Source organism: Phalangium opilio, unplaced genomic scaffold (genome assembly GCF_054372755.1).
Source record: "Phalangium opilio isolate 3A_F unplaced genomic scaffold, DU_Popi_V2 ptg000070l_1, whole genome shotgun sequence".
Lineage (NCBI taxonomy): Eukaryota > Metazoa > Arthropoda > Arachnida > Opiliones > Phalangiidae > Phalangium > Phalangium opilio.
This window is the reverse complement of record NW_028324182.1, coordinates 6,649,640-6,659,667: the sequence shown is the minus strand read 5'-3', so window position 1 is coordinate 6,659,667 and position 10,028 is coordinate 6,649,640. Positions and strand designations below refer to the sequence as shown.

The 10,028-nt window shown below is 41.7% G+C and overlaps 1 protein-coding gene across 1 annotated transcript in view; it reads right to left on the bottom strand.

Moving 5' to 3' along the window:
• Nucleotides 1–10,028, bottom strand: part of LOC149661311 (uncharacterized) — a 190,939-nt gene that overhangs the window by 9,675 nt on the left and 171,236 nt on the right. The window contains exons 5-10 of the mRNA XM_089842783.1: nucleotides 1,650–1,765; nucleotides 1,002–1,385; nucleotides 837–914; nucleotides 606–746; nucleotides 190–507; nucleotides 2–131 (exon numbers count right to left, since the gene is read on the bottom strand). Of these exons, the coding sequence (XP_089698909.1) occupies nucleotides 2–131; nucleotides 190–507; nucleotides 606–746; nucleotides 837–914; nucleotides 1,002–1,385; nucleotides 1,650–1,765 (1,167 nt within the window). The remainder of the gene's footprint in view (nucleotide 1; nucleotides 132–189; nucleotides 508–605; nucleotides 747–836; nucleotides 915–1,001; nucleotides 1,386–1,649; nucleotides 1,766–10,028) is intronic.

Genomic DNA, 10,028 nt, shown 5'->3' with positions numbered 1-10,028 from the left:
CCTAGCTTTATCCTCCTTTGTTTAAAGGTTTTGGCAAATTGTTCGAGTTCTTCTAGGTCCGTCATTTCTTCGGGACTGGGTTCACTAGGTCGCGACTTGACGTGATGAGTTACGGATGGCTTAAAAAAGCGCTGGAGAATTATTTATTAGGCCCATCGAACAAGGGGGCGAATGTCAATTTGAACCTACCTTAATTTGCAGAAGTGAGTTGACTTTTTGACTATGAGGCGAATGTTGCTGATGGGACTGACTCTGTGCCTGATGCGCCTGCGCGGGCGTCGTTTGCTGCTGCTGTTGAGCTTGTTGATGATGTTGTTGTTGTTGCTGCTGCTGCTGCTGTTGTTGTTGTTGCTGTTGCTTTTGTTGTTGCAGTTGCTGAAGTTGCTGATGGGCAGCGGCCACCGCTTGCGTGGACAGGACAGATTGAGGAAGAGAGGCGGCCGCTTGACTCGCCTGAAGTTGAAGGTTCTGAAGACTTTGTTGCATGATGCCCTGTTGCAGCAAACCCTGTTAGGAATAAAACCAACCCAAGGTTAAACCAATTATAAATTAGACGCGTCACACGCCAATGGAAGAAATTTTAAAGAAGAGGAACGAGGCAGCGCAACCTGGTTTTGAAGAAAAAGCTGGGCTTGAACGTTGGCAGGTAGTTGACCGGGTAGAAAGACAAACTGCTGCATACTCTGAAGGTTCTGTTGTTGTTGATGGAGCTGTTGCTGGAACTGCTGGAAGTCTTGAGGGTTCAACTGAAAATCGGATACAACCAAAACCTTATTAATCCACGTTTTAAACAACCTAAATTTGATCCAGCTCCAAATCTAGCCTAGAATACGAACCTTCCCCAATTGTAACTGCTGCGCCAGTTGAGCCGGTAAGAGCATGGGTTGCTGACCTTGAGCCCCGGCAACCATCAACTATATAGATAGATAGATAGATATCAAATATTAGAGTTACGAAATACGCATTTAACACGTTATGAAGGTATTCTATCAACGCCATACCTGGTTAAGCGATAACTGTCCAGCGGCAGCCGCCACCAACGCCGCCGCCGTCATACCGGAAGGCGAGAGAGAGGAGGGCGGACTGGCCGGAAGCGCTCCTCCCGCCCCCGCCGAAGACGAGGCCGGTGAATGTTGCTGGGAACCCGGGCCTCCGGACGAGACGGAAGAAGTAGGAGAAGAATGATTCGAGGTAGAAAGGTTGGGCATCGTCGTCGCTTGACCGTTGGGCGTGCCCCCACTACTTCTGGCGCTTCCACCACCACCCGCGTTCGACTGAGACGTCCGGTGAGTCGCCCCGGGACCCGAATGCGCCGCGAATGGATGATGGTGGACTGTCGCGTCGAACGGAAGCCCTTCTTCGTCGTCTTCGTCTTCGTCCATGGCCTAAACCCAATCAAACAGAAAGCAACATCCCACTCAGTTACAAATTGACTTTGAACTGTTCTAATCCTAATCGACTTTCAAAGGGAATGCTCAAGGTTTAGAATCGTTCATTCGCGTAATGGTAATGCGGTACCGAAAATTAATTACATTAAAATATATTTGGGACCTAAATGACAGAGGCATTCTACACCGTCGTTAAATAAGATTCAAGATTTGAACTGTCACAATTAAAAGGTACTGTTTAAATTTAAAATTGAAACTGACAAGATTGAGAGCTTTTTCGGAATCCACACTGTCTCCATCTTGGCCAAGGTCAGCTGAGTCGTGACTAGTAATACTGTCTTGGGTATCGTTGGATAAATCGCCGTTCATTCCTGCATCTGCAAATACATCAAAAAAACAACCACGTTAAGTTATCATTTCCCATCAGTATTAAAAACGATTTTGGGAAATAAAGAATAAATCAATAAGAAACATGAAAATAGGCCTAATACGTCAATTGTGGGAGGGGGAATGGATATTGTAAGTTATCATTGGCCTAAATACGTCTTTTCCGGTCCGATCGGACAAAAAAAAAAACGTTCGGGGAAAAAAATCCCAGTATTATTTCCGCTACGCTCCATATTTCAGTAATTGTAAGAGTTAACCAAATTCTCCCATGAATAATAACTACTTTCAGGAATACATAGCATTGCGATATTTAAAGATGCAGTTGCAGAGTCGCGTTTTTCCTTAGCATTTTTGGCTTTAGGACCAAAGTTACAAATTTTAAACAAAAACAGAGTTGCTAGAAAAATACGAGAAATAGCGACTAGCTTAGGCCTCTAGTATTACTTTCATTATTCTTGAGCGATTATATTAATTCTTTGTAATCAGGGATAGAGATGAGGGGGCTGGAAAGAGGTGCCTGGACATATTCGTTTTCGCGCCTTTTCCGACATTAAAAGGAGTCTGGCAAGTACTCGAGCACGCGTCCCCTCCCACTAAAGTAGAATGCCACTTTTCCCGCTCTCTCTCTTTTTTGGGTGCAAATTGAATTTTCGAGAAGCTAAAAAATCGGGGACCCGACACCAGACGTCCGAGAAGGGGGAGGAAGCGGGAGTGCGTCCATCTCTCTCTCTAGTTGGGCCACCACCCACGCCGGCTCTCTCTTAACCTTCGACCCCTCAAATCCCAGAGATACTAGGCTAGCTAACTCTAGAGCGGAGAGTCTGAAACCTAACATTACCGGGGCAGGCAACGCCGAGTTTTCCGGGCTCCCTAACTACGCGCCGAAAAAACCCGGGAAATAGCTCGGACGGATGCTCTAGGAGTCTAGGTCTCTCTCTTCTGCCCACTCCGCCCAACAGTGGGCGCCCTGGCCCCACCTCGCCTTGCCCTACACCATCTTCGTCCCTTACTTGAGCTGTCAATGGCGAATCAATCACGTTAAATGAAAGTGCAAAACGCACTCTAGAGCCCCGCCAATTGATTTTGCCCGAACCGTCCGAATCCTCGCGGTGTCAGATTGGAAGAAGAAAAATTTCCAAAGGATGGGGGAGGGGGGGACACCTAACTTGCCAAAGAGGGGATATAACCTTTTGAAGGGAAGGAAAGGAAGAAAGACACCCGATCAAACCCCCGAAAAAGAAATCAAATTTCGGACAAGGAGACCAACTATATATATATATATATATATATAAACCTGACCGTCTTATATACGCTACGCGTTAAAGGTCAACTTTCTCGAGGTCCGAGAAGCAAAAGTCACGCTGGAAACCAAAATTTTGATTTGCCTTCAAGCTTCGAGCCCTAGAGAATTTCATTGGCAATAATGTAACCAAACTGCATGGGCGCAATTATCATATTGTTTAATATATGGTTTAAATACGACTAAACTATGGAAACTAAGATAGTTAATTGAAAAGAATGTTCATAACTCGTAAATCATTTTAAAAATAGAATTACACTCGAATTACACCAGGTTAGTAAAAGGAAAGACCTAAGAAATTGAAAGAGAAGCTGAAAAGAACCCATGAAACTGAGAAGGAAAAAAAACTAAACGTCAGCAAGATGCTTCGACCAGTAAACTCCCATCCTCCGTCGCAACCTCATCTTGCCTACAATCCTCTTTCATCTCTTACGGTTTCTTAACGAAAAGAAAAGACGGAGAAAAGAAGAGACGAGAACAAAATAGTTTACACAATTTCATTTCCTCGTTAACTGCAAGAGTGCAGAAAAACACAAAAACTTTCGGATCCAGCAATTTTTGGAAGAATCGGGGGGGGGGGGTCTACTGAGGAAACCAAGAAATAAGCGTGTTTTGCTACAGACAGTAGTACTAAACATTATACCAACAAATACAGATACGTTTGGATAAACGTTTGCAAATAAAATCATTTTACCGATCAAGTTACTGCATACTGTTTGAGTTTTGGAGGTCGTGATAAACTATTTATGAATTCTTCAGTATTATAAGTTTCGTATGGTTGTCCCTAATTTCCGAGAGACTAACGTTTCGTTTTCAAAACGTAACTGATTCTCGTAAATTATGGCCTACTTCTGGTGTAGCCAATTTTCACCAGTCGTTTTAGATGTCAGTGAGGTAATTTACCAATACGAGTTCAGCATCATAATTGCGAGACATTGGCTTTCAACAAATGTTTTGGTATTTTCTAACCCAATTTGGTGAAATTAGAACAGTAATAGAGAATTTTGAATTTGATTTCGTGTGTTAAACCTAATTTTAAGCAGAATTTCTTAATAATCCAAAATGGACGAAAGTACGCGTGACTACGCAAGTGGTTTACCCCTCGCAAACACTAACAACAATACGCTAAACATTTTTCTCACATAAAAACTAAGAGGTCAGCCAACCCAGTCGTATGTTAGAGTATGACCGTGAAAGTTATTTTCAAGGGCCGCAATAAGAAATTGACTTTCCCCAAAACTACATTGGCGAGTCAAGACTTCCCCCCAAATTCCCCAGAGTGACCTAAAAACACCCTCTTCTAAGTCTACCACGTGATATATAATGAGAGCGGGAACAATTCTTTTTCACCCTGGACTTTTTATCGGCAAGTAGCCACGCGAACAGACGGTCTCTGACTATACCATTAACTACAGCCAAGTTAGTCTTGGACAGGGACCAAGGGTAGGTAGGACCTTCCTCTTGTTCAAAATGGACTCTGTTTTTCTTTCATTTTGAGTTGAAACCAAAGATACTTTTTAGTTTTGATTGATACAACCAGATAAAGAAACTTCGTCTTTGGATCTACCACAAGAAATGAACTCTCATTTCCTCGTACGAAAAACAGATAATAGCGAAGTTAAAAAAAGTCAGAGAGGCTAAAAAATTCGTACCTCATTTTTATAAAATTGAGTATTCATAACACGATCTCGGAATACGACTGCAATAATGCCCGGAACAAAAAAGGGAGACAATTCTGGCTGACTTGGCCTCGGACTTCGAAAGGACCTAACGGTTTCGCATACAAATCTCGGCTCGACCTGACGGTCTAAAAGAAAAAAGGGTGTCCGAATCTATGGCGCCTGAACGTACGATTTTTTACACCCTCACTCCTCGTATGAGCGAGGAGAGCAAGTTCTAGGAATACTTCTAGACAGTTAGACCTAACGTGTCCCCGCGATATCAACGCACGCTTGGTTTCAACTGACACAAGTCACGAGGCGTGTGGGTTGAACGAGCTTCAAGGTTGTCCCCTTCGTAAACAGGAGTGTGTCCAGACACAAAATATATTTTTACACGCGACTGTTTCTCGGTTACATCACACACAAATTACGAGTATAGAACCTAGCTTTATCTTTTCGGTAAAGGTTCCCCTGAGGGGTTGGACATTTAGCGCAAAATAATGGGGCTTTTGGTGGATCGGGCTTTCTGTAGTCCGGCTTCAACCTGAACACCGATGCAGAGAGGTTGAAACATTCCTACAAGAGTCCCTTGAAAACATTTCGAAGAAACAATTATGGTGCCGCAAAAACAAAATTTCTCGTCGCCTCTACTCTAACATTTACACAATTGCCTCCTTGGTTTTGATGATTTTGACTCGCTATTATAGCACCAATGTGTAATTTAACTTTCGCGACACAACTGATTAAGATTAAATTAATTAAATTTATACAGTTTCACAAGTAGAATAATCTTACACCAAGTTCCTATGTAAGATTTTTTGCCGTAGCCTCTGTGTCTGAAAGTTCTGACGTTAAGCTTTTTAAAGTTCCCAACGGAGCTCGCGTGAATGGAGAGATAAAATTTCTAAAATATCGGCCACGACCGAGAACGAGCTTTTGAAGCAGCGCCCCACAGCGGTGGAGAGTGAAGTAAAACAGGCGGGGTTAATTTTTTTATCCGAGTAAGTTCAAGCATGGAGGGTTCATCCAAGTGCACGGTGTTTCCGTTTTTTATGGCAACGGTGTATCGTGTGGAGTGCAAACGTTTTTAAAGAGGGTGATTAATTCGACTTAATTAGAAGCCGACGGAATTATATTTTTCTGGCACGGAAATACTCTGAGTTTGTTTTGAGAGCCCTTTATCCATTTCTAAATTAATACATTTAAACCTAACTTGCTCCGCCATAACGTAAACTCCGATCGCCTTAGATCTACGCGAGCGGATCTACGTCTCTATTGGCCGAAAAGCTCATCACAAGTTTCGTACATTTTTTAAGGGGGGTGGAATTTTTTTAGTGAGAGCCAGCTTTCCGCGGCTGATGTTAGTTGGCGCCGAGAAAAAATGTTAGTAGAGAAAAACTTTGGGTGTTCAACTACCACTTACTCTACAGTAAATACATTCGGCCTAGCCTTGGGATATCAAGTTTTAGGAACACTCGAGATGAGACGTTCGTTAGAGATAACCTGACACACAATACCCTCATTCCTAGGCTGGAAAGCTATGTCCTTTTAGATCATCTCCTTTTGACAGTTTTTAAACCCAACTGGCCAATTGTTGATTAAACAATTAGCTCTATAATAAAATAAAAGGTAAATTGAACTATAAAGCTATTTATTCTAAAACTTAAATGGCAATTTAAATTAGGTACTGTTTAAATTTATCAAATAAAGAAAGCTACGTAGGGTAAAAGAAAAAAAAACAGATTGGCAATAAAAGTTCGTTTTCATTAATGAAATGAGGTCGAATGCGAAAAGAACTAAAGAAAAAAGGCAGGGCGAGAGAATCGGCACTTTTATCTAATTAGTTTAGAAAAGCGGAACGCGTAGGGGACTCGGAAGGAAAAAAAAAACCCGGAGAAAATTGGCCGTAGAACCAAAACGAAAGCTGCAACTAAAAGGGGGAAAAAGAGAGTCGGATACATCTAAATAGCCAGCAGATAGAAAGGGGGTAAGACGTTTCGCATTCCGCATGGGCCTTTGCTAGCCCTAAACGAGGGGATTTCTTTTTTTTGGGGGGGGGGTGGGGGGGGCTCATTGAAGGCGAGATGGTGTTGGAGGATGAAGGATGGAAGATGGGGAGAATGGTAGGGCTCTTTTTCTCGCGCTGGACAAAAAAGAGAGTGAGATGAACGAGCTTCCGCTTTCTCGCTCACCCAATGAAACAGATCTATCACTCCAAAGCGAGGTAGTCGTAGTCGCGCTCTACAAAATAGGCCTATTTCTACTCTCCTCTCTACATTTATATATATATATATATCGAAACTTAATTCCAAGACGAAATATCAAAGAAACTATATCACTTAACGCGATGCAGGTAGTCTGATCTACGACCAAGATAAACCTTCGAAACCCTTTAGGCTTAAGTGTTGTTAAACTAAATATATCTAGTGTTTAATACGCAATGATGCCTACGAGATTCAATCTGGCTTAATGCGATAGAAAAATAGGCTTAAGAGAGTGTCGTACAAATCTTGTAGGGTCTCTTTTTCCCTGAGATTTCAGTTGACCGATGTGAATGATTTAAAGATACTAATTATGTTCTGTAAGCTGCTTCTTCTGTTCCATAACGACTTGGGAAAATAATTGGTAATAGTACACAATATTGCTTTAATTTCAGGAATAAGGCTCACGAAAATCTCAGGGTCTAGTTTCTTCCCTTTCAAATCTGACTGACTCGAAACTATTCTCAATTGCAACGTTAGAAAGGTACTAATTTCCCTACCAAAAATCGTCGATTTTCCTATCGGAATTCTGATGGCTTCTTCGGGATTGAGATTGTAGTTTTGTATGGAACGCGATTGTAGTACATGAGGAAAGAAAAAAAAAATAGTCCAAGCTGTTCAGGGTGTAGAAAATAGCAGAGAGAGAATGCGAGTGGGTACTGTAGGCTATTGGGGGTTAGAATAGGGCGCGGGGGCAAAGGGCATCGACAATGACAAAACGACAGAGCCGCCAGGATTATAGGGAGCCACGAATCGCCCTCTCTTTTCGAGGCGAGACTTTTAGATCGCCATTTGCTTCCTATCTGCAAAAGCTGATTTTTATTCCAAATGCAATCTTCGAGAGATTGGCCCGATCAGAAAGAAATAATCCCGAAGTTCTCTACGTATATTCTAAAGAGTATTATTTAGGTATGCAGCAGGGTGATGAATTTTTGGGGAATCGACTGTCTTCGCGTGAATTCACTTTCAGTTTAGTGTAGAGGACCACTTTTCCGGCTCCGTTTTTTTTGCGAGGATCGAAAGATTGGGCCAAATCTTTTAAAGATCGTCTCGCTTACTAAAGAGAGTTGGATTCTCTCCTCACTCACTCTCTCTCTCTTGATGCCCGTGGAGACCCGAACTCAAAGAAAGGCTAGGCAGACGTTTGCACGTTTAACGTAAAAAAAGATTGATAGTATTCAAGATGTGGTACGATTTCACGCGAGCGTGATTTAGGCGACTGAGTATGAAAAGATTTACAATTTTCTTGATTTGCTTAAGAACAAAAGTTAACGGGGGATCGAATTTAAATCTATCCTTTATAAAAAAAAACCCAAAAATTCCGTTCCATAACGGAACTATTAAGCAATGAAACGAGATATTTATAAATCATATCGAATGATGTTTCTTATCATACCTTATACAATATTATAAACTTTCGCCATGTTTTGGCCTCTGTTTCGAAAGAGTGAGGATGGTTAAACACGCACGTAAAATGACAACTAGCTACGACGGAGTCTCTATACATAAAGACTCCATTTTAGAACATAATTTTTTGTTAAGGAAACTAAGAACGAATGATTTTGGTTGGCTTCGATGTTGATTTAAAAATAAATCGATCGAGAAAAGAACAAAGACGGTTCTAGAATAGACTCGAAACAGAAAGAAGAAGATCGTAGAAGAAGAATCGATTAAAAAAGAAGATAAAAAGGAAAAATAAAATCAAGAGATCTAAGGAAAAAACGGAACGGACGAATGAACGCGAACGAAGTCTGAGCAACTTCAATAGCGCAAGCGCAGACTCCGAGAAACGAAGGCGGAAAAGACGCTTCCCTTCTTTCCCGCGTCTTCCTCTCCGGATTATTCGAGGGAAGTTTTTTCTTTTCTCCTCCGATTTGCCTGTTTTATTCTAGCTAGCCTGTTCTGCATGCGAAAGAGTTTTTAAGCCTTCTCTTGTTTGATGGCCAGCGGCGTGCGTCGAGTTCTCCGCGTTTCACGAGTTTAGGAGAGGAGCGAAAGAGTGGAGGAGAGACTATTGGAAGATTTTTGCCGTCCAACTCCGCCTTAAACTTCCTTGTTCCACCCCTTTATCCGCCAACAATTTCCGGAATTTAAAAAAAAAGTATCGGAGGAGGGAGATTTTTAAAAAAGGAAAAATTGTCAGAGCTGCTATTTTTGAATTTTGTCATAAAATATCGCAAACACTTACGTTTATATCAAGCTAGGTTTGTTGGTACTGTTTTACTTCCTATTTTTATAACGTTTTGGCATCATTACATCAGGGATAGATTAAATTTTAGAAGTAGGAATGGAGAACAGAGTAATCTGGGCGCGCGTCAAAGTCCCGGACCCCCTTCCACGGGACGGAGGGGTAAGAAAGAAGAGGCGGTTTATGGCGACAGAGGTAAAAAGTAATTATGTTTTTTCTCCGTCCTCGTCAGCAACGTCATCAAGACGTAGTTTAAGTGAGCCAATAAGATAATTTAAAATTTTCGTTACGTGTTGAAGGGAGGGGCTCTATACTGGGCTATGAGTCGGACTGAAGTAAATACTAACCGTTCTCCATTCCTACTTCTAGAATTAAATCTATCCCTGATTACATCTAAAATATTTAATGCTATAAACGTCTAATTATGTTCAAAAACTCATAAAGCAACTTAAAATAATTGTGGGAAGGGTCTCCGGACAGGTATTTTCTAGGTCTACCACTACTTTGTGTCTATTTCTCTAAATTTCACTATCTTATAGGCTACAATAAACTCGATCAAACTGACAAGATATACTAAAATTTCGGGTTCAAAAATAAATTAGCTAATGAACCTTATAACTTAATTGAATAACGAAGAAGTAGACAGAGGTCTATAACAGGATTGTAGTGTAGGGTAGGGGAGTGGAAATGCAATCAATAATATAGGTACAGTGGCTTTCAATTTAGGAGACCGGGAGCGAAGTAAGTAAAAAAATTAGGGAGGCGAAGGATGATGGGAAGTCGACCGCAGTCTGGGTAGCACGCGAGGAGTTAACGAAAGAAACCCAAGAGCGCGCGGCGCGG